Source organism: Cajanus cajan, chromosome 5, assembly GCF_000230855.2.
Source record: "Cajanus cajan strain Asha chromosome 5, NIPB_CcT2T_4, whole genome shotgun sequence".
Classification (NCBI taxonomy): domain Eukaryota; kingdom Viridiplantae; phylum Streptophyta; class Magnoliopsida; order Fabales; family Fabaceae; genus Cajanus; species Cajanus cajan.
This window is the reverse complement of record NC_138521.1, coordinates 64,490,606-64,514,582: the sequence shown is the minus strand read 5'-3', so window position 1 is coordinate 64,514,582 and position 23,977 is coordinate 64,490,606. Positions and strand designations below refer to the sequence as shown.

The following is a 23,977-nucleotide window of genomic DNA, read 5'->3' as shown; positions in this document are numbered from 1 at the left end:
GGTCTTCACATTATTAATTTAAAGAGTTTCTACTGTAGTTATTAACGTGTAATGGACCTTGATTATTTTAAAAGCTATTTTTCCTTGGAGAACACAGATCCCATGGAATCATGTGTCAGTCGTAAAAAGGAAAAAATGGTATAGATAATTGATTTTAGGCTTTTACAGCACATGCCTGTAACAGCAAATGTGTCAGGTCGGTGGATAACGGAGTCTACATGCAATCGCAAGAACCAAAAGAACCACTGTTTTGTTCACCATCTACAATATGAATTGGTTCAAGATGTCACACAAGTTGATCACATGGCACATTCCTTGTTTGGTAATATTTTGAGCGATCATCTGTGATGAATAACTATATAAATGAAATTATATTTGATTCATAGAATCAACTGGATATTGTCTACTTCAAAGCTGGCACAATAAGGATGAACTATGCTATCAATTTAAAAAAATTTCTCCATACTATTAGAATTTATGATTGAAACCAATGAACATGAATAATTCTATGTACAAATTACAAAATCATTAATTCTATGCCTAACAATCTATCTTTCAATCTTAGATATAATACAACTATTCGCACATTATAGTACATGTAAACAGAAAAAGGATGGTTTACATTATCAAAATCAGTTATGGTCACCGGTCTTTAGCTCCGCTCTAGACTTGGACTTTCTGCAAACTCAATTTGAGTGAAGGAAATCGGCAACATTAAAAATTTGATGGAGAAATTCCTGCCCTGCAAGTTGATTATAAAATGTAAAGGATGATCAAAGCTTATCTCCTCTTAAACTAGCCAAACTAGTTCTGAGCATTCTTAGAGGAGACTTCCTTTCAGGCCTTTCCCATAAGCAACCTGGGGTCTTTCTTTGAATTGCAACTTCCACACAAGATGAAGGAAGTATTGTCTTTGTCTCAGAAGTTGCTGAATGATTTTGCATTGGAAGTGAAGGTAACATTGCATCCATTGAATTTTGTAATAGTTTCATGCGAAGCAATGCTCAGTTAAAGAAGTATGGAGACTCGAGAACCTTCCGCAAGTCAAAATCACCTCTCTCTGGCAGGGGAGGGAAAGCTAATCCCGGGTATGATGTCTCAAAGCCTTCCAGCAACTGTCAACAGATCAAATAATGAGAACTCACTTGGTCTAAAAGGCAAAAGATTTGCATTAAGTAGGGACGATGTGATCATGATGTTTAATATTTTATAACTAAAATAAGAAATAAATTTTCTACGTGTATTCCTATATATAAGCCAATGTTACTCATGATACAACAAAACTTACATTTTCAAGTATTGGCATGCTATAAAGCTCCACAAATTTTTCTCTAAGAATCTGACTCATTTTCTCCACGTCACATGCATGAGTCCAAAATGAGTCATGAACCCCTGTATACACATTTATTTCACAAAATTTAAGCACCAAAAAACATAAAAAAGAATTTTTCTTCAGTAAATAGACTTGCACTGCCACCAAATTTAATCAAAATTGGGTGTATAAAGTGAGAGTTGAGCTTAAATATATTAACAGAACCAGATATTTAGAATATGGATTCAACTGCAGTGGACTTGAGCCTTACTGTCAACCTCGTAAAAAATTGAAATGAAAATTGATTCAAAGCAACAGTTTAAGGATGGGTTTCTTGAACTGTGCAAAATGGGTCCTAAAATTTGTAGGGTGCAAATTGCAATATTCAACATATTCAATGAAACTAAAAAAAAACTCCTAAAACTAAGCAAGCTTCCAAATGAAATGCATTTTCCCTTAAACTAGTCATAAACTTTCACAACTTTAAAGTCCTTACATCATCCAGTTCCAGAAACAATTAAGCAAAGATGCCAAAGAGAAAATTGGGTATCAAATCCTATGCACTTAGAAGTCTAATAATGTGACCAATGAGCAAAGAGCTCGAATGGCAATGGCATAAGACATGGGTTTGACTCCTGTCACAAACTCCTGACCTCTTTCCCTTCCCCCACTTCCTAGGTCTACACAGGCTCCCTTGGAACCAGAAAAAAATCTCTAATAAAACAATGTTGTATAAATTTGTGACTTTAGATGGAAGTTTTGCATGTTTGTGAAAGGAGGTCTTAAAACCTGCAAAACATAAGCCAGCATCCCTAGAGGCAAGAGCAGTCATCATCATGTGTGAACCATCCAGTGAATGTACAAAGTTTGGAGGAAATGCAGTTCTCTGTTTCTTGGCATCTACCTGGAATACAAGTAGTTTTAATAATGAAAATAGTTCAGAAATAAAGAAAGCTGCAAAAAAGAGGACTATGTACACTTACTGCATTGCCCTCCCGCCTCAAAGCCAAAAACTGAAGAGACGTTCTGATCTGTGGTCAAAGGTGAGATTCATAAGTGTGGTACTTCGAGATAGTCAAAAAGTTCTAAAACTATATGGTTTGTTTGATTCAAATGAACAATTATTGGCACCTGTCATGGGTTTTAAGTTACTGCTAATTCTATAATTGAAATACACAACACCTTCAAATCTATGTTGCTTAAAACTATTGTTTCTCAATAATTGTGCCGTGCTCTGAGAGGCAGACAAGCACACAATATTAGAAAGGTCTAGACATTATGAGGAAATTTCAGGTGGTCACACGAAAATAATTCTAGCACAATGGAGCCCTACAGCCACCGCCATTAATTTATTATTACATACTCTGTAGGTAACTGACTGGTCTATCTCCATTGCATTGCCTAATAGCAGGACTTTGTTCAGGTGTCTCACAATTGAGAGACTATTGGATTAAATAAATCACCAACATAAAAGATTTCACACTCCTGTGATGAGCCACCAAAATGATGTAATACAAACCATTTCATTCATAGAGAATAATGGTTACGACTCATAGTATAACTGCTTCAGAAAATTGTGAAATGCCAACAATTACAACCATACACAGTTCCACACTGATCTGTTGATACATTAGTCCATTGCATCATGCCACATAAGTTACCTACTTGTATGGGATTGTTACAAAAGTTCTTTTAACCATTTAGGTGGATATCTTACATCATCGTACATTCAGTTTCAGTATGTTGATTTTAAGTTTTAACTTGTCACTATAAAATAAAAGAAAAGGGGGTAAATCATTTGTAAATAAAAAGCCTACCAGATGACGTTCAGTTTTACAATATGGTTGTACAACTGGAAGACCAAGAGGAGTGGTCCAACGAACAGGCTGGTTTTCAGAAGCAATCACCTATAACAAGTTTCAGATCCCACCATTCAGGAATAGAAAGAAAGCTCACAAACATGCAGGCATACACATATACATGAGCACCAAAACCAGTAGGATTTCAGTATCATTTTAAGTACATCATGCTATGAAACCAAACCTTTGCACAATCACCAAGCCAGGCCATAATGAAACGTGCAGCTCCAAAAATTTCTCCAAGGGCAGTTAATGTCACCTATAGAATGATAGCAGTATCTAAATATAAGACAAGAAAGCAGATTTATTGTATAAACATGTCTTTGCATGTTGGTTAACATGTATTTCCATTCATATATTACTGAAAGATTTAATCAAACCAAACCTATTAGGAACTAGAAACTGGGATAGTTCTAAATATATGATACTGTGATATAACCAACCCCATCTGAAAACTTTAACTAGGTTTCATATTGATCGGGTCTAAAAATAATATTTTCTGCACTGTAAATATTCCAGCAGGGAATAATATCCTGATGATGCAATGATAAGAAATACACATTGTAAGCCATCGCGATTTCTGATAGCAAATATAGCTCTGTATAACATGACTGAAACTTACTTTAGCAGCATAGCAAGCTGCAGTAAATAAAAGTTTTTCATCAGTAATATGTCCTTTCTCCTCTAATCTTCTCTTTATTTGCTCTCGTGCCCCAACAAAAGTAACACCATAAACTGAAGTCATCACTGTCTGTTTGACCAGTTTCCTATCAATCTGAAAGCTTCTAAAAGTTGGATGAGTAAAAAAGAAGAGATTATAGCTAACCACAGGAGAATAAATTTTAATCAATATTGACCTGATCAATTAAAACTTTTGCTAACAAAGCATCTGGATAGGCAGCTGGGTCTTTGTTGCTGTCCCTTCTCATAATATCATGAACCCTGCTCGAATATGACATTCAAGTGAAAATTAGATATTATGCATAGTTCACAAAACCAATTCCACACCTAGAGCTATGGGGTGTAGATCACGAAAATCTACATGTCACGCAATATATAGCAAAGTAGGTCACGAGGTAACAAATTATAACCAAAAAGTAACTATTCAAATGATATTCCTATTTCAATGCATTTTGCATTCAGACTTCAGCTAAAGGATTTCAAATACCTAACAGCAATCTCTGAGTAAACATCAGCTGGTTTCTCGCTAGCGACCAAGTTAACTGCAGTAGCCTCCAGCTGACAAATCACATTTATTCTAGTGAAGTGAGAATAGTATACAATGGAATTTTCCAGCAACAAAAAATATTATAAAATAATTATCACAAAATTGAGGAAGTATATATATCTAACAAAGAAAACACAGATTATATCAAGAGTGATGAGTGATTGCAAAATCAAAATGGGATATAAGTAGACCTACAGCATCTCTTCCCAAAGCAGCATAGTGCTGTAAGCCATTACAGGAACCATCCTGAGAATTCATCAAAGCAGTCATATTAGCAATTTTAAAAAATATAAGAAAAAGAGGAAAAAATTAAATTGAAAGCTGGATAAATATGATAATGATTTTCAATATTTTTCCCCCTATGATTGTATTTATCATTTAGATAGCGTAATTTTAACTAATGATCTAGCAGAAATTTTCTATGCGTCATCAATCCATAGGGGAGCATGGAGTCAATTTGGTCCCTTGTAAAAGTAGTCTGCAAAGTTATAATGGCTCTTTTTGAATCCTAAGGCTTCCAATGAAGCATTTACCTGATGAATTGGCAGATGTGAGATAACAGAATTTGGTGATGAGCTTCTTAAGGCTTCTGACAGATTGATACAGGCAGCAAGGCACTGGAAAGGATCCTCAGCCATTAACCACCAACGATTTCCATTAATAGGGTTATCAGCAGAGTCAAATATATCATGGAGATGATTCTCTACAAAAGCTAGGCGGCCATCATAAGACAGCTTTTCAATACTACCAGCATACAAATTTGCTAAGTGTATCTTCAGCCAGTGGAGTCCAGACTTTACTAATGGCCTCCCTTCAGCAAACTCGAGCAATCCTCGACATAGATCACTACTTAAATGATTCAAATGAGAATGCATGGGATATGCTCTGCCGCGGAAGTCAACATTGTGGGGATAATAAAAGCCTTCCTCATCTTTCATTTTTCGAGCCACCTATCTCAGATGTATTTTTTGTTGTAATTAACATGGGATAAATTTGAAAATAATTATGCAAAAATTAGTTGAGACTATGCAACTCATGATCAAACGAAACCAATATAAATGTATAAGTATGGTTAGATACTTAGATTGATCAACATTCTACCATACAAGATCAAGGCAAGCCATAGGTCATTGATATAACAAATAAAATTGGAATTTTAAATTGTTCAAATAAACAGAAAACTATTTGACAATTGGAGAGGAGATCTTACAGAAAGCTTGAGTTCAGTGTCACATCTTAGAGAATGTCGCTCTAGATTAATTTTCTCTGCCTTCCTTACACTCCACTTCCATTCCTGAATCTGTTTTAAATTCTCTACGGGTGGCCTCTCTGGTATAGGAACCTACACGTCAATTAAGAATATATGTAGGCTATGATGCACAAATACGATAGATGTATCAAATATGATACATATCCAATAAGACAATATAAATATTCTAAAAATGTATAAGAACAACACGTATAAGATCCATATTTAGATATGTATAAAAAATCATAAAACATAATAAATATATAATTGTAATTCTACAAATCCAAATTAAGAACATAATTTTTGGACATTACTAAAAAAATTATAGATCATTGTCATCATAAATTACTTCCTATTATTTACAAATAGGCATGGTACTATTAATCTCATTCCTATCTTGAAATTATTCATAAAGAGGAAAATTTCCATTTTTGGTTCATCAAAGGACAATACTTCTATGTTTCTATATCATATATACTTATATGTCTCATGTAGCTATATAGGGTTCTTACAAAATGTTTTAAAGACTTAGATGCTTCACCAATATGTATCGTTATCAAATACATGAAGCAAATTGAAGTATTGATACTTTGTTGTATATAGGCAAGATGAATTACAAACAATAGGTAATGTTGAGAACTCATCACATTTTAATCATTTTATGAAAAAGGGTGGAAATATACAATGAGTATATTTAAGTAGTTTATGTTAAACTTTCTTTCTTTTTAATTATTTTTTTATTTAGCTTTGCAGTGTAATTTTCAAAAGCAATAGGTAAACAGAAAAAAGATAGACAAAAGGACTTAGATAAGGATATCTTAAAAAGTTGTCATTGTTTATGCTTACATCTTTACGATCAATCAGACCTGCAATGTTACCTCCTCCTGCCCAGAGGGACTCCACAACACTAAGTAATCTTCTATTTACTCGCCATTTGGTGTTGCCAAGTGTATCCAAGGCCTATAAAAATGTATCATTAAAAAGAAGAATAGGTTAAGCTTATATACCAGAAGCAAAGTAACGAATTGAGACCAAATATGCAGGTGTCAAAAGAATTGTGCCTTTGTGCAGGGAAAATTAAATAGAATGATAGCTAAAATAATATTCTAGAAATAATTAATTTCTGAGTCCAAACTCCAAAGAACCTTTAAATGTAGAAGACTACAATATAATGAAAGTTAAGAGAAATTAACAATAATGTTCATTAAAAATATGAACGGAACCATTTATTTGATATCAAGCAAACAACAATGCACCAAGTTTTTTATCAGATTAATATATTGCCACACTCCTTTCTTGGTGATGAAAAAGGGAAATGAAAATTTATATATAGTACCTCACAAACTTTTTGCATTTGTTTCCTTTCAACATTCTTCATTACATCTTGCTGTTTCTTGGATCCATGAGTGCGCATGATATAAGATGGTAGGAACAAATGCCCACCTTTTTCATACCTGGAAAGAGTGTTGTAAGATATTGATATTATACATACAGTCACAGACACATGCGAGGAGAGAGAAGCACCTAAGGCATTAAGGTTGTAGAGACAACGTAAAATTGCACCCCTTACTATTTTCATTTTTCACCACATTCAAGTAAGTTGTATTCAAAAGAAATGGCTATAAGTTCATTCTTCCATTCAAATTTGTTGTCCCCACTTGAGACCAAAGGAAAATACTAAAAAAATTTGAATATTTCAGATTTATTAAACTGTAAAAAGGATATGTGAACAACAAAGGATATGATCCTAATTACATAATGCACAACAAATTTCCTAAAAATAACTATCCGCATAAATACAAATCAAATATGCTATAAATAAGAACAAAGTCACCCAAATCAAATCTGTATCATATCCCCTGGGATATCTCAGCAGTCTACATAATATCTCAACACTACCCCTCAAGTTGGAGCATATAGATTGTAAGTATCAAACTTGCCAACATATGTAACCTATCCTTGTGCTCTAAGAGACTATCAAAATATTTGCTAGCTGCTCATTACCCATTAGAACCGACAAACTTTTCACAAATAAAATGACAATTGATCTCAATAAGCTTTGTCTGCTCATTCAAGAGTGGATTGGAGGCAATGTGTGGGGCTACTTGGTTGTCACAAATGAATTTTATAAAGCCTACTTTGCATTAACACAATTCATAGAGGTGTTTCAGCCAAAGGAGCTCACATGTGGTGAGCGCCATAGCTCAATACTTGGCCCATGCATTGAATTTGGCAAGTACACTCTGCTTCTTACTCCAAGGAAATACTACAACCGACCTAGATCTTTTAACCCACCTACAAGAGTAACACAATGAGGAGTTTTAGGTCAGGATGATTTTGACAAAAAAAAGGGATTACCAAGTACATGATTAGAAGCACTAGAGTCCAAAATCCAGGGATAAATATTGGGAAAAACCCAAATCTCACATCAACTAAAGATAAAATAAACAAAGATTATATAGGTAGGAGGCAATCTTCACCTTACAAGCCGGTTTATTAAGGTTGAGTTAAATCCAAACTCACATTCTAAGATTGTATCAAATTTATCCCAGATTTGCAAGAAGAATCACCCACCATTTATTCACGTACCAAGCCCAATAGTTTGGACATAAGAAAGTGTATTGGGAAAAAACTCAAGTCTCGTCCATTCTAGATCATTAAAAAAGGTCATTCACCACTTATCCGCGCACAAAGTCCAATAATGTTGGGTGTGCGGGGCTGTATATGGAAAAATCTATATCTCACATCGACCAGAGATAAAGCAAATAAAAACTATATAAGTGGGGGACAACCCTTACCTTACAAACTGATTTTGTAAAGTTGAGTTAGACTCAAACTCACATTCTAAGAAACAAACAAGGATTGAGAGAGAGATTATTGAGTTACTAGTATGAGCAAGAACTCCTTATACTTATCATTGGATAACACATTATGTTTATTGTTCTTAGGCTCAAGCTATCTGCCATTATTGGAGGACTAATCATTGGATATCATTAAAATAGACACTCTACTCTGAGCCTTCTTCAAAGTATCATGGCATGTAGTGTAGGAGTGGTAATGAACCAACAAAGTGAGATCAATTGGTACTTGGTAGTCTATCTACACCCAATCATCATGTAACTCAGCAATGTCGGCAACAATCTCTAAGGACTTCTTAGTGAGATGATCAGCGAGCCTTTTGACCAAGAAACCAGATTTTAACAGTGTCTGACCAAAATAAAAAATCCCATTAAGTTTCTCCAATGTTATAATGGGATTGCCAGATAAGCAAAAGGATACAAGGCCCTTGTTGGAAAACCCAGAACCATTAGAATCATCTTGACGAAACCTGATACAGAACTCATGATATAAAAGAATAGACCAGCACCGACCGACTTGAGAAAGACCAAGAAATACTACATTAAAATAGGGACTAAGGTGCCAAAAACATGATACCTAGTTACCTACTAGCCAAACTGGGTTTCAATGGAGTTGGGAGGCATAGATGAGCAGGGTGATGCTGGCAATGAGGTTGTCAAAGCATGGGAAGGTGGCATGGGGATCTCAACCAGTGACTTTCTTCCACAAGAAGATGTGTGGCAGCGTGAGTGACAAGACAATGACAGAGCTTTTTGGAGAACTCTGATCTGACTAAGTTGAGCTGATGGAGGGGTTTGCCGGAGCAAGGAGCACCTACAGCAAACAACAGCCTTGGAAGATGGCTGCACAATGGATGAATTTTGATCAAGCCCACTGGACATAGACTCTAATACCAACTCGAGATCAGAGGAAAAAGATTGAAAGAAGACTAATATTATTTTTATTAATTAAACTGTTCAAAGGATACAAGATTATATTGGTATAAGGAGAAACCAAAAAAAAGGAAAGAGTGGAGCAAAATCTAAAGACACGATCCTAATTACATAATGTACAACAAATCTCCTAGAAATAAGCTATCTACATAAATACAAAGGAAATGTTATAAATAGGAGTGAAATCAACTAAATTAAATCTGTATCATATCTCCTGGGATATCTTTATAATCTTACATAATATTAATATCTCAATATCCACCTCTCCCCGGCTTTGAGAACGATTCAAACATGGCATCATAAATCATGCTAAGTCTCATAAAAATCTAACCAAATGCAGGCTTTTCAACATGAAATACTAGTATGAGCCATTCCATGTGCCATACCCTTTCCACTTTTTTGGAGGTACTAACATTGGCATGTAAGGCATTAACATATGCTTAACCTGCACAAAACAAATGCATTGATTAATAAAAGCAGATTAAAATATATCCACTTTATGAAAGAATAAGAAGTATCCCACATGCTTAAAAGAAAATAGATTTAGAAACAACAGAAGAATCAATAAGAAGTAATGTGAATGTTCAATGATTTCACCAAAAACCTTCATGCATTTAGCTAGCACTAGCCGGAAAAGATAAGGAAGTCCTTTAAAGCACAAAATCTTCAGATGATCTTTACACAAAGAAATAAGAATCAGGGTTTTAAGGTCTTATTGTACCTCAACCTAAATGCAAATTCTTTAGGGGACGGGAGGTTATAAAAAATTCAAAAACTAATTTACTAGAAGATTATACAATATTGTAATTGTAAGAGATAATAATGAATTTGCTTCCTTTTCATGCTTAGTAAGCTATAGCGAAAATCTTTACAACTTTGTAGAACAAATTCAACTTCCAAGCGGCCATCATATTATATTGTTAAATAAAAAGAGGCGGGGAATAGATTTCTCAACTTACAGATTTATCCATCCCAGCAAGAACCAAGGGATCACATTCTATAACACCATAATTCTTCAAAATCTTCTGCCTACAAATATCAAACAGTTATTAAAAAAAAAATAACAAGAAAAACACAAGGGTGAAATAAAGCCACTTTCATCAAATCATTAAACACCTAATCTTCAGAGGTATTTTGTTGTTCAAATTTTAATAGATCTATCAGGCAATACATGTGAAATATTGAGTCCCTCTTAAATGTGGGATTTTTCTTCTCTCATTTTCCTTAAGCAAAGGGCCAACCATACTTCATCACGATACCTTCTAATTTGAACTTTCAAGGTACCTGGCATCTGTTTGCCTGTGGGAAAGCAAGTGTGTGGGGAGAGAATTATATACAAGCATCATATCAAATCAGTCCCTCCAATGACAAATATTGATTTAAAGCATCATATTCAAATAAACAGACAATCACCACTTTCTCTAATATAATAGCACCATGTGCTAAGGATCAAGGCCCTAAATTATTAAACCAATCATATTGATTTGAATTTATATATATAAAAATAAAAAAAATAAAAAAGATTAAGCCTCACTCTGGATTCTTTGATACAGCTTTAAATCCATGCCTGAATGCTGGTCGAATATCAGGTGGGGTATCAGCAGACTGATTAACCGGAGAGTGCACAAATGCTGTTTCAATTAATAATTCTATTAACCGACTTCCCAACTGCATAGATTCATAGAGTTCACTCATTAGATTCCATTTTTTTTATAAAAAAAAGTCAAAGATAATCACTCTCAGACATTAAAACCAACCTTAGCCTGTGTATCACGACCCCAAGGGCCAGACTCTTCCTCTTTCAATAGCAACTGGACCTGTTTCAGTCTTCTTCTTTTAATCAAACTGTTTACATGTTTCCTTAATTTTTGTTTATCATTACCCATACTGTCTTCACTATGAGCCTCTGTTTTCTTATTCTGGTGACTTCTAGTCTTTTCCAGGAACTTATGAATCCTAACCTGAAGTACAACTAGATAATCACAACAGATATCCAATCTATAAAAGAAGTGGAACCAGTAGAAAAGGGTGCCCTTCTTATTTGACATCGCTATTAATGCTAGACTACACAAGAGCAATCAAGAAAGTGACGCAAGAACATAGAAGGAAACTTCAATGAAACAGAATTCCCCACCAGTATCTTCCCTGCCCAAGTGGTAAAATTGGATGTGTGAGAATTCATAGACAAGAAGCACTTGTACTAATTACAAGTTTAAAGGAGTAGAGTAACCAAAGGATTGAACATCAAACTATATCATCGATTACTAAAGTGTTGAGTTACCACGAACATTCTCTCATTTCACTTACATTCCCAATGCCAGAAACTTCAAGTGAAAATAGTAATAAAAAGTCATAAAATGCACTATCAGACCAAGAGTCCAGTATAAAACATAAATGAAAACTTCAACGTAAGGCACCACTCAAAATGCACAGCAAAACCACTGATGAACTATTAAGATATGGCCACAGGTGGCAAAACATGCCAATAGGCCATTTGGAAGTCCCTCACAGCTTATCATTATACTATTATCTGTCTTAACAGGATGACAAATAATTATAAAGTTTGGCACCCATGATGAACAACAACAAAGACTTATCATCCCACTAAGTGAACAAAAAAACCAACACACTAATAAAAACAAAATAAAGTATTAAATTAAACTTCAATAAGGCTAAAACGAAAATCATTATAGCTACTCAGTACTACTACAAATGGACTGCGAATTTGGCCACAAAGTCAAGGTTTCTGAAGTCTCTGCGACCGCAACTGTAGCCGCATTGAACGCATTTTTCAATAACATTAAGAATTATGATGAAACTGCAACTATAACCACTACTGCTACCGCAATTTAAAACGTTGATAACGACGAGAATATCATATGATGTAATGTACGTACCTCTTGTTCCACAGCCATACCAATCTGAACAGCAGCATCCACAAGGAGAACACAGCCAGCATGATGATACTCCATAGTCACCAAAGCCATCATCTTATGCATGACAATAACAGCCATTTTAGCCGCAGGCAAGGAATCAATGTGGGGTGCAAACGCCTCTTTGTGCTTCTTCGACTTCCGTGACTTCTGCTCTGCCTCTATGGCCTCCTTCAGGGGATCAAACCACCCCAAAAACAGAGCTTTCACGTGCGGCAAATTGGGAGTGAGATTCTTCTCGCGCATTTCTCTCTCTAGCTCTCTGTATTCCTCCACCATCTTCTCCAATGCTTCAGTCTCCGCCTCAATCTGCCTCCTCCTCAGCAAATTCTGCTTTTCTTCCTCCTCGATATCATTCAGCAACTGGTCGTTCAAAATCCAAGGTGGGTCTTGGATGAGTATTCTCCGGGGTGGGTCGGGGGACTCTGTTTGAGGAACCCCATTAACGGGTTCGTGCGAATTTTCGAGGTTTTGGAGGAAGTTGTGACGGAGTGAGTCAGAGAGAAGATGGAATTGAGTTCTGGGTTTTTTGATGGTGAGTGGAATAGAAGAAATGGGGGTTACGAACAATAGAGAGTGATGAAGAGGTTGAGATTTTGTTTGAAGAGTTCCCCTGTGAAGGTGAGGGGTGGGAAACGAAGTTGCAAACGACATTGAAGTTGAAACAATGTTATTGGAACAACATCAAACCTTCCTTAAACCCCTCCTCACTCCCTTCTTCTGTTCTATTCATTTCTTCTTTAATTTTATATTATTTTTCTTTTCTTTTAAATTTAATAATTAAAATTTTAATCAAATAATTTTAATTTTATTGTGATGGTGTAATTTTGATCTTTTAAATTTTAATTAAAAAATCTTAATCTTTAAATATTATAATTATATAATTTTAATCTTTAAATATTGTAATCATATAAATTTTAATATATTTAAATTACATATATTATAATATATAACAAGACTATTCTTTTTGCAATTTAAAAAGTACAATTTGATGAATGTCTGAAACTAGCATGATGGGTTCCCCAATCGCATTCGCATAGCCTTTGGATGATATTAATTTATTTGTTGAATCTTTCTCACCCATGTGCATGTTTAGTTAGTATTTTTCACTTAATTATATAACCCATCGAGAGTATTTTGCTAATATTTTTATTTTCTTCTAATATAAAATTAACGAATTTCTAATAATCCAACGTTTAATTTTTATGAAATCAACGACTTTTGATTTTGGTATTGGTAAGTAAAATTTCTTGTTTTTAATCTCCTTAAAATTTGAAATTTGATTATTGTAAAGTCAGTAAATTTTTTATTTTAGTCTCAATAATTTATTTTTTTTATTTTCAACTCTAAAAAAATTTGAAATCACTATTTTTAGTTCCATTTTAAGATAAATAAATAATATTTATTTTAAAAATTATAATTTTTTTCAAAAATATCACACATTAATATGATATTATAAACACTTGTGAGTATTACTTAAAATAATCACTTAACTTTTAATAAATAAATAAGTAATCAAAAGGATCATATATTCGGCCAAAAAATTAAAGAGATCACATAATAATAAAAATTAAAAATAATAATTTCAAATTAAAAAAAAATTATATAAATCAAATTGAAATTTTGCTCTGAGATTAAATCCTATCTAAACCTACAAACAAAGGTAGAGCAGTTTTCGCAAAGCTTCTGCAAATCTAAGAGGGAAAAATTAAGTTTGATACACATTAAACTCTATTGGATACTTAAGAAATCTCTCTTCGATACTCATAGAAGAAAAGTAAAATAAATGTAAATATGATCTAATGAAAAAGGAAAAAAGGCGGGAAAAAACAATAGGTGTATGTATTATCAACGATGGAAATCTGTTTCAATCTTTAAGTAAATTTGTTGAAAGACAATTGGGTGAAACAAGCAAATTATAACTTTCAATTTAATATTGATATAAAGTTTGAGTCAAAATCTTATTTAGAAACTAAAGCAAAAATGAACAAAAATTTAACTTGAAAGTTTCATCCCTAGCTTCATTAAAGTGAAGAGATCCAATTCGCGGCGTCCCGTGACCGTTGGCATAGGTAGTGTTCATTTGACATGAATAAACAAAGCTGAAATGGATGAATATGAGTGTGCAGGTCTTCAGCCGACAAACACCAAAATCAACATTCTCAGTCAGCACAAGGCGTGCGTGCCTATTAACCAATCTTATCCTTCTTAACAGCACATCATCCACTACTTTAACTCAATCATATCATATCATATTCATTAATAAAAACTTAATGTTAGGCTTCTTGTGCTGCACTATTGCTAAACACCCCCTAACGTTGCTCTCGTGTCAATTCTCTATACGTCAATTTCAAAGTCAAATATCGTAGCCATCAAACTTCAACGCCAGTTAGGCACATGGTTTCAGATTCTTAATTTCCATCACCAATGTCTCCTTTAAATCCTAAGTGCTCCCCTTTTATTCAGACACGTTGAGCCTAATTTTACACCAACTTCCTGTACATCTTTCTTTGCTTTTCAACGTTATTGTTTTTCCTTCTTTTTGATACTAGACAAAACATATATTGTTTCATGATGTGTCTGATTAGATTAACAGTGTTTCTATTTTTCTTTCTGGAGACTGTATATGGGAAAGAAAATGGTGGCATTGTGAATGGAAAAAGTTCACTTATTTCATTCATGTCATGCATTGTTTCAGACCCTCAAAACGCTCTAGAGAGTTGGAAGTCACGGGGTGTTCATGTTTGTGATTGGTCAGGTGTAAGATGCAACAATGCAAGTGACGTCATCATAGAGCTTGATCTCAGTGGAAGGACACTAGGAGGCACCATTTCCCCTGCTCTTGCCAACATCTCTTCCTTGCAAATTCTTGACCTTTCTGGGAACTTTTTGGTGGGTCACATTCCAAAAGAACTAGGCTATTTGGTTCACCTTGGAGAACTCAGTTTGTCGGGGAATTTTCTGGAAGGGCACATTCCCTCAGAGTTTGGTTCACTTCACAACTTGTACTACCTTGACATGAGAAGCAATCATCTTGAGGGAGAGATTCCCCCATCACTTTTCTGTAATGGAACTTCACTGAGCTATGTAGACCTCTCTAATAATTCCTTAGGGGGACAAATCCCCTTGAACAATGAGTGTATCCTTAAAGAGCTCAGGTACCTGTTACTTTGGTCTAACAAGCTTGTAGGCCAAGTTCCTTTAGCTCTTTCAAACTCTACCAAGCTTAAATGGCTTGATTTGGGGTTGAATATGTTCAGTGGAGAGCTTCCTTCTAAGATTGTACATAATTGGCCACAACTACAATTCCTCTACTTGTCATACAACAATTTTGCTAGCCATGATGGTAATACCAACCTTGAACCTTTCTTTGCTTCGTTGATGAATTTATCATACTTTGAAGAACTTGAATTGGCGGGAAACAATCTTGGTGGGAAGCTGCCTCATAATGTTGGTGATCTTCCCTCCAGCCTGAAAGAACTTCACCTAGAAAAAAATCTCATATATGGCTCTATACCTCCACACATTTCTAACCTTGTCAATCTGACTTTCTTGAAGTTGTCCAATAATCTATTAAATGGATCAGTCCCTTCAAGCCTTTCCCACATGAATAGACTAGAAAGAATTTATTTGTCAAACAATTCACTATCTGGTGAGATACCTTCAACCCTTGGTGACAATCAGCATCTGGGGCTTCTAGACATGTCAGGAAACAAGCTATCTGGTCCAATACCAGATAGTTTTGCAAATCTCTCACAGTTAAGGAGGCTTTTACTTTATGACAACCAGCTTTCTGGAACAATCCCACCAAGTCTGGGAAAATGTGTCAATTTGGAGATTTTAGACTTATCTCACAACAAGATAACTGGGTTGATTCCTGGTGAAGTTGCAGCCTTGAATAGCTTGAAACTATACTTGAATTTATCAAACAATAACTTACATGGTTCTTTACCATTAGAACTCAGCAAAATGGACATGGTGCTATCTATTGATGTATCCAAGAACAATCTCTCTGGCAGCATTCCACCACAACTTGAAAGTTGCACAGCACTGGAGTACCTCAACCTCTCTGGTAATTCCTTTGAAGGCTCTCTCCCTTATTCTTTAGGCCAATTGCTCTATATTCGAGCACTTGATGTGTCTTCAAATCATTTGATTGGGGAAATACCAGATTCCTTTAAGTTGTCTTCCTCTCTCAAGGAACTTAATTTCTCTTTCAACAAATTCTCAGGGAATGTCTCAAATAATGGAGCATTTTCAAATCTTACCATAGACTCTTTCCTTGGAAATAGTGGTCTATGTGGCCCTTTTGAAGGCATGCAAAGATGTCACAAGAAACGTAGTTATCATTTGGTGTTCTTGTTGATTCCTGTGTTACTTTTTGGCACACCTCTCATATGCATGTTTTTAAGGTACTCAATGGCAATCAAGTCAAAAGTTACCAAGCAATGTTCATTTGTTAGCAGAGGTGATTTGGAGAATAATGAAGAGGGAACAAAAGAGCTCAAGTACCCTAGAATTTCATATAGACAACTTAGAGAAGCCACTGGAGGCTTCAGTTCTTCAAGCTTAATTGGTTCAGGCAGGTTTGGACAGGTCTACAAAGGAATGCTTCATGATAATACAAGAGTAGCTGTGAAGGTGTTGGATACAACAGGTGGTGAGATGTCAAGGAGCTTTAGAAGGGAATGTCAAATCCTGAAAAAGATAAGGCACAGAAATTTGATAAGGATCATCACAATTTGCTGTAGGCCAGAATTTAATGCCATTGTTTTTCCCTTGATGCCAAATGGTAGCCTTGAGAGGCACCTATATCAAAGCCAAAGATTTGATGTGGTTCAGTTAGTAAGAATCTGCAGTGATGTAGCTGAGGGAATTTCCTATCTGCACCATTACTCTCCAGTGAAAGTAGTGCATTGTGATCTTAAGCCAAGTAATATACTCCTTGATGAAGATATGACAGCTTTGGTTACTGATTTTGGAATTTCAAGGCTTCTGCATAGTGATGAGAATATTTCCACAAGTAACTCAGCATCATTCAGTTCAACACACGGTTTGTTATGTGGCTCGGTTGGTTATATAGCTCCTGGTATGTATGTACTTTGTGAATTGTGATCCAATATGTTTCTATACTATGGTCATGGTTTTGGCCTATGAAATACTTTCTACAATCAGTTTTAACTGGTAAACTCTGTCTAAGCTGAATAATTGGAATAGAAAAAGGTTGATAAGACTTTTTAAAAAAAAAAATATTTTATGTTTTCTATTTCCATTTTTAGTTTTCTCTTCTAATTATAAAAATGTCATCTCGTTTTAATTCTGTTTTCTATTTATATATAAATATTTATATAGAAAAGTGTAAAAATAATATAAAAAAAAATTAATTATATTTTTAGTCCTTCAAATTTAGAATGATTATTTTTTTAATCATCTAAATTTAAAACTTGTATTTTTAGTTTCTGTAATTTCAAAAAATATTATTTTAGTTTTTTGTGTATAATTTTTTGATCTTTCAAATTTAAAACACATGTTTTTTGTTCCCAAAATAAAAAATTATTATTTTAGTTTCTCAAATTAAAAAAATTATCTTTTTAGTTCCTGTATTTTTTTAAATATTATTTTAGTTTTTCATAGTCACTAATAACATAATTGATAATAACAGATTAAGATAATTATGTAGTATCATTTGATTTAATATATTGTTTTTACTTACAATAATACTAATAAAAGAATTTTGTGCGACTAATTTAGTAATGATATTTGGGCAAAGAGACTAAAATAATAAATTTTTATATTTTGAGAATTAAAAATATATTTTTTAAATTTGAGGGATAAAAAAATACATACAAAAACTAAGACAATATTTTTGAAATTATATACTAAAATGATGAATTTTAAATTTGAGATACCAAAATAATTAATAAATTTTTGATATTTTTGAGACAAAATATAATTTTTAAATTTTCAAGAAAAAGACATATACTTCAAGTTTGGAGGAGTAAAAACATAAGTTAAAATATTAAATATTTGTTATACCCAAATAAATCTAATTAAGAAGGAGAAAGAGAAAGAGAAAGAGAAAAGAGAAGAAAGTATTTTATTAAAGATCCTTCAATTTTCGAAGTAACATAGGATTTTAAAGTTATTTTTCTATATTAACATTTAAAAACAAAATATAAACCGAAAACATGACATTTTTATAAGAATTTAATTTCTGATTACATTATCCTTCAATCATAATTCGCTAATTTTTCTAATAATCACTTTAAAAATTATATTTAGTGTAATTTCTTATTTGTTAAGAGTATAAAAATATTTAAACTAATGGTAAAAATATGAGTTTTTCCCCTCAAAATAAAGATGCCTTCATTCGTGATTACATACATTGAAGACTTTTTTCTTTTGAGTGTGCATCTTATAACTGCTATTTGCATGTTAAACAGTTTCGTGTTGTAGAACTCGCTATATTCTCTCACTCTATTTTGATGAACACAGAATACGGAATGGGAAAGCATGCTTCAACTGAGGGTGATGTGTACAGTTATGGAGTACTTGTGTTGGAGATGGTCTCAGGAAGACGCCCCACAGATGTCCTCAGCCATGAAGGCTCAAGCTTGTGTGAGTGGATTAAGAGACAATACACACAACAACACCAACTTCAAAACCTTGTTGAACAAACACTGCAAAGGTTCTCTCCTTGTGGCATACCATATCATCGTAACAAAATTTTGAAAGACGTTATTCTGGAACTCATTGAGCTAGGGCTTCTCTGCACACAGCATAATCCTTCAACAAGACCAACCATGTTGGATGTAGCACAAGAGATGGGTAGGTTGAAGGACTACCTTACTAAGTCAACCTTGCCTCGTCATTCAAGTCAATCCCCACATTGATTCTTTCTTAAATAATAAAGATAATTTAATCTCAAAAAAATTATTTCAACTTAATCAATGATTTTGAGTTCAAGTTCTAAATATTTCGTTGTGTTAAATATTCAAAAAGAAAGTTTTATCATTCATAATAATATTTTCTTATTCAAACAAGATTGTTTTTGTTAGAGAATGTAATTTAATTTAGAAAAAAAAAGGATATTAAAATTATTTAAAACTTGGAACATGTAAAATATTTTTTAAACTAGTTAAGCTATAATGTTTAGTGGAGAACAATTAGTCACCAAGAGTTCAATTTTCATTCATTAATGGAAAGGAAACATTCTTTTACACGTTTTATTGTCGGTTTTTGTAAGTTTAGTGTTTGAAGTAAATCATAGTCATTGTTTATTTCATTTAATTCGATTGAGTTGCGAGTTGAAATGATTGTGTTGTAAACTTGTAATGTTCAGTGAAACATGCGGGTCAATATCTGTATTGATCAATCACTTCTCTTATTCAGTTACTCAAGTTGATTATATTTATATAATATATTTCTCTTTCTGGCTACCTTTTATGTAGTTAACTAGTTATGGAGTGGACATTATAAAGAAAAGAACTCAAATATGAATCCTATTCAGATTGCACAGATGATTAATTAATCTAGCACAAGAAAACCACTGTGTCAAGATTTTTTGCATTGGTAATGGTAGGTTAAGTTGTCGACCTGATAGAGATCCGAAGCAAGATTACATAATGAATGTCGTCACTTTGTCGTCTGCAACAACCTTAAATTAACATGAAGGGAGAGAATATAATATATAAACTGAAAACATTTTTAAACGGATATATATACAATTTGACTATTTTATCACGTCATGTAATCTGATATGGCGATAAGGATAAGTTTTAATTTCATTCTATTGCTATATATAAGTTGAAATAGTTCCATCGATGTTCACCTTAATTTGATTCCTCTAGAGCTCAGGATCTACTAGACTCACTTAAGGGTACAACATCCCTACATTGTTAATATTAACAACCCAACATCCAACCCATATGTATCATTGCTTCATAAAACCTAACTGCACCATTATAGAATAAAGATCGCTTATGAAACTAATGAAATGGTTCATTTTTATTTTTATTTTATAACAATATATAGTTGCACTCATGCTTGCTACCCCAACTATCTACATACTAGGCCAACCCTGATTGACCATGTTATATAAAATCCCAACACCTTCATTACTGAGATTGCATTCGAGGATAGGTGGTACACGCGAGGCCGGTGACTAAGTTGCAAGGATTTAATATTAAAGATGTATTTGAAAGAATTTATTTAATTTATTGACGTGGATGTAATTCATCACAAACTAGGGTTAACTCTGAATTCTCAAGATTTGTACCTCTTGGGTGAAAACTAGGACATGTACAAAAAGTTTCCATTAATGTTGTTTGGTCACTCCTCCGCCTGTAGAGTGAGCGACAAATTATTAAGCCATTCTATATCACATGCTACTTAAATAATTTTTACATTATAAATAATTAAATATTATAATTTTTTAAAATAAATTTAAAATTTTGAATACATATTATATAAAAATTAGTTAGTACTATATATATTTAATAATTCTAAATTACATATTAGATAATAATTTCTCGGTTCAATTACGTCATGCATACCCATGACCTTCAAAAAGGTTGTGCTATTTTTCCAATGTTCAATTACGTAATACCCATGACAAAAACTTTAATGAGTAGCCAATTGATGTTTTGCAGATTTATTTGATCTGCATAGCACTGAGTGCTTGAAATTGAGAAAAATGACAGAAAAGTTCAACTTTTGAACCGTGCCCAAAGTGGACACACACAACTCAATTTCTTTTGAGAAGAATAAACCGCTAATCCAAGGGTTATTTATATTTTTATAAGCTGAAAAATTATTTTTACGTTTACCTATTAATGCTACTTGGTGATAGAGTGCATATTGGAAAATAAATTAAGAGGAGTTCTAACGTCATATCATCTGGCATACTTTCAGAAACCAATAAAATGAAAAGTAGAAAATTGTATTAAGGGTGAAGAGAATTGTTGTATTAGCAAGATTTAAGGTGTGTTTGTATACACATTGGACCTCCGTTAAACGTCAATCTATTAAATTTTTTCAATCACGTTTTATTTTTAAGAATGTTTACAGCAAAGGTATAAATATGATAAAACAAACGCACATTACATGTGTGTTTGTAAACTCACTCAGCTGAACTTAACTTGAATCCATCTTTCTATGTTTTTTGTTTAAATTGGAGTGTAAATATATTCAAACACGCACACTCGTATTCTACAAAACGCACAATTCTGTTCCTATTCCACTTCTAAAGCAGAAAAGCAAAACTAATATACAAGGTTGCCAAGATAAACGGCAGCAGCCAGCAGGGGAGTGGGAGATCCGTAATACAAACGTACTCGGAGATAGATATATACTTCATACTTTAGATGTTTCTACATTATTCTATCTGGTAAAATACCAATAATACTCCAAGTCATATTTGCCTTAGACATTTCATTTCATTATAGATTGTTTAGCAACTTTATTTAATTAAATCTTACCATCGCAGCACAATCCATGTGTGCACGCATCTTCTAGGGCCATTTAGGTGGTTTGAAATAGTCACTGGTGACCCCAAAAAGAAAATTGTCATTGGGATTTTCCAAGAGGGTACCATATTACTTAATTAATGAAGCTTTGTTCACAAAACACTACCACCATTTTAAATCCCCACGTTCACCTTAATGGCAAGTTGATTCATTATTCACAAAGGTATGTGATGCAACAATTCCCTTATAAAAAATAGTGCAGTCTCAACTCTCAAGCTGAAGTAAACAAATAAACAAGGGTAGGTAGGTGCATGCACCAGGGCATAGGAGCTCCTGTTCTTTATGGTACTTGAAAATCTCATCGATAGGGACCCAGTTAGGTATCTATGCACATGATTATTAATTTATATATGTAAAGCTATTATTATCTCGTATCATAACAAGACCACAACTGCCAAGGGGGAAATAAAGAACGGGTTAATTGACACATTATCTTTCCTTCATGTAACATGTTGAACAGTTGACTTGTGCTAAATGTTGTGATTATTAGCTATTAACTTAATTTTCTCTCAAGGTGACAAATTTACAAACAAATGACATCAACATTTATCATCATCGGGGTGAGGGTGAAAATTTTCTCAGCTTTTGTGCATGAAAAGAGGATGGCGAATATGTTCAGATGTTACCAAACGTTAATTCAATGGTAAAAATCGAACGAGCAAGTGAAACTAAGGAACATCTCAATGGCATCGTGTAACTTTAATAGACTCAAAAAGAGAGTGAGAGAAAAAAGGAGAAAGACAGAGAGCATGAAAGATATAGGATGTTATGGAACATGGGCTTGGACTAGATTGGACATTCCAAGGCCCTTATGAAAACATAACAATATCCAAAGGCTTTTGCTATTCACACTTCTCCCTTTTGCTAAATGCACTTTCTATTTTCCTTTTCGTATTTACATTTACATAAATAACCTTTTCATTACTAAAAAAAAGCCTTTTGTTCCCCCCTGCTCCCGCACAGTTCGCACTCTCCATTCTATCTCTCCCGCTTGCGTTGCACACTTGCACACCCTTGTGTTTTGGTTTCAAGACTCGTGCATTAATTTTGTTAGTAAAGCCGTTAACAAACTATTTTTAGATTCTAGTGACCATATTTATTTTCTGGAAGAGTGAACAAAACTTCAGAAAATAAATTTTAAAAGAGTGATTATATTGTGTTATAGAAAATACTATTTACATTATAAAAAAATGAATTTGTCACATATTATGTTACGTAGGATACACATCGAAAGATCCGATGAAACTAAAAGATTGAGATAGACCTATTTTAAAAATTTATTAAACATGTTAATCCCAACCAAAAAGTTGGCTCACAATTTTTTTTATAAAATATTATAAAAATGAACAACATTTAAGTTGATCAATCAAATAAATTAAAAAAGAATTATAATTTATTCAAATATTAGTTTAATGTCATAATCATAATAATAAGAATCAATAAAATCTTGTTGGATTTACAAAATTAAGTATGTAAATTGATGACTTGATTCGGGTAATCCAACTAACTCATTTTCTTATACATGCATATCTCAGTATATATATATATATATATATAAAAGGAGCATATCAAGTGAGAGGGAATTTATTATGAGAGATGAGAGGGTTAAAATATAACCCTTTGATTAATTTCCTCTCACTTGATTAAACCTCAAATTTTCTCTCACTTGATTAATCTAAGGGTTATATTTTAACTCTCTCATCTCTCATAATAAATTCTCTCTCACTTGATATGCTCTCTATATATATATATGAGGAGGGTTCAAACGACACCGGTGTAACTTTTACTAAGTGTTACACCGCTCAATAACTTTATATTAAATGTGAATTTTGAAAATTTAACCGTTAGATTGAAAGTTCATATCTCTTAGATCATATATGTCAAATTTTATATTAATCTAAGATGATTTGATACTTCATTCTCATAAAACAAAATTGGCGTAATATATAAATTTCAAAATATACTAAAATATGAACACTTTGATTACCTTCAAGTTGTTGTTCAATTTTAACAAAATTTGACATATATGATCTAAGAGATATGAACTTTCAATCTAACGGTTGAATTTTCAAAATTCA

General features: G+C 33.3%; 2 protein-coding genes across 2 annotated transcripts; one reads left to right on the top strand and one right to left on the bottom strand.

Annotated features, from left to right (window-relative positions):
- Positions 1-445: 445 nt before the first annotated feature.
- Positions 446-13,088, bottom strand: SCA3 (DNA/RNA polymerases superfamily protein). Its single transcript, XM_020375739.3, has 19 exons — positions 12,337-13,088; positions 11,197-11,400; positions 10,974-11,107; positions 10,399-10,468; positions 9,826-9,884; positions 6,985-7,102; positions 6,495-6,608; positions 5,610-5,741; positions 4,933-5,349; positions 4,595-4,645; positions 4,340-4,410; positions 4,029-4,113; positions 3,794-3,946; positions 3,356-3,430; positions 3,130-3,219; positions 2,296-2,343; positions 2,102-2,216; positions 1,289-1,392; positions 446-1,115 (listed from the first exon to the last, which is right to left on the bottom strand). The coding sequence occupies exons 1-19, from the start codon at positions 13,024-13,026 to the stop codon at positions 1,005-1,007; spliced, it is 2,841 nt and encodes a 946-aa protein (XP_020231328.1). The 5' UTR covers positions 13,027-13,088; the 3' UTR covers positions 446-1,004.
- A 1,028-nt stretch (positions 13,089-14,116) lies between these two features.
- LOC109811847 (putative leucine-rich repeat receptor-like serine/threonine-protein kinase At2g24130) lies at positions 14,117-19,813 on the top strand. Its single transcript, XM_020375686.3, has 2 exons — positions 14,117-17,461; positions 18,868-19,813. Exons 1-2 carry the CDS (start codon positions 14,944-14,946, stop codon positions 19,263-19,265), a joined length of 2,916 nt encoding a protein of 971 aa, XP_020231275.2. The 5' UTR covers positions 14,117-14,943; the 3' UTR covers positions 19,266-19,813.
- The last annotated feature ends 4,164 nt before the right edge of the window (positions 19,814-23,977 follow it).

Coding starts and splice junctions, on each gene's coding strand:
- SCA3 (XM_020375739.3), bottom strand. CDS start 13,026: ATGTCGTTTGCAACTTCGTTTCCCACCCCTCACCTTCACAGGGGAACT. Junction 4,646..4,932: donor CACATCTGCCAATTCATCAG/GTAAATGCTTCA, acceptor ATGAATTCTCAG/GATGGTTCCTGTAATGGCTT. Junction 2,217..2,295: donor TGAGGCGGGAGGGCAATGCA/GTAAGTGTACAT, acceptor CTTGTATTCCAG/GTAGATGCCAAGAAACAGAG.
- LOC109811847 (XM_020375686.3), top strand. CDS start 14,944: ATGATGTGTCTGATTAGATTAACAGTGTTTCTATTTTTCTTTCTGGAG. Junction 17,462..18,867: donor GGTTGGTTATATAGCTCCTG/GTATGTATGTAC, acceptor TGATGAACACAG/AATACGGAATGGGAAAGCAT.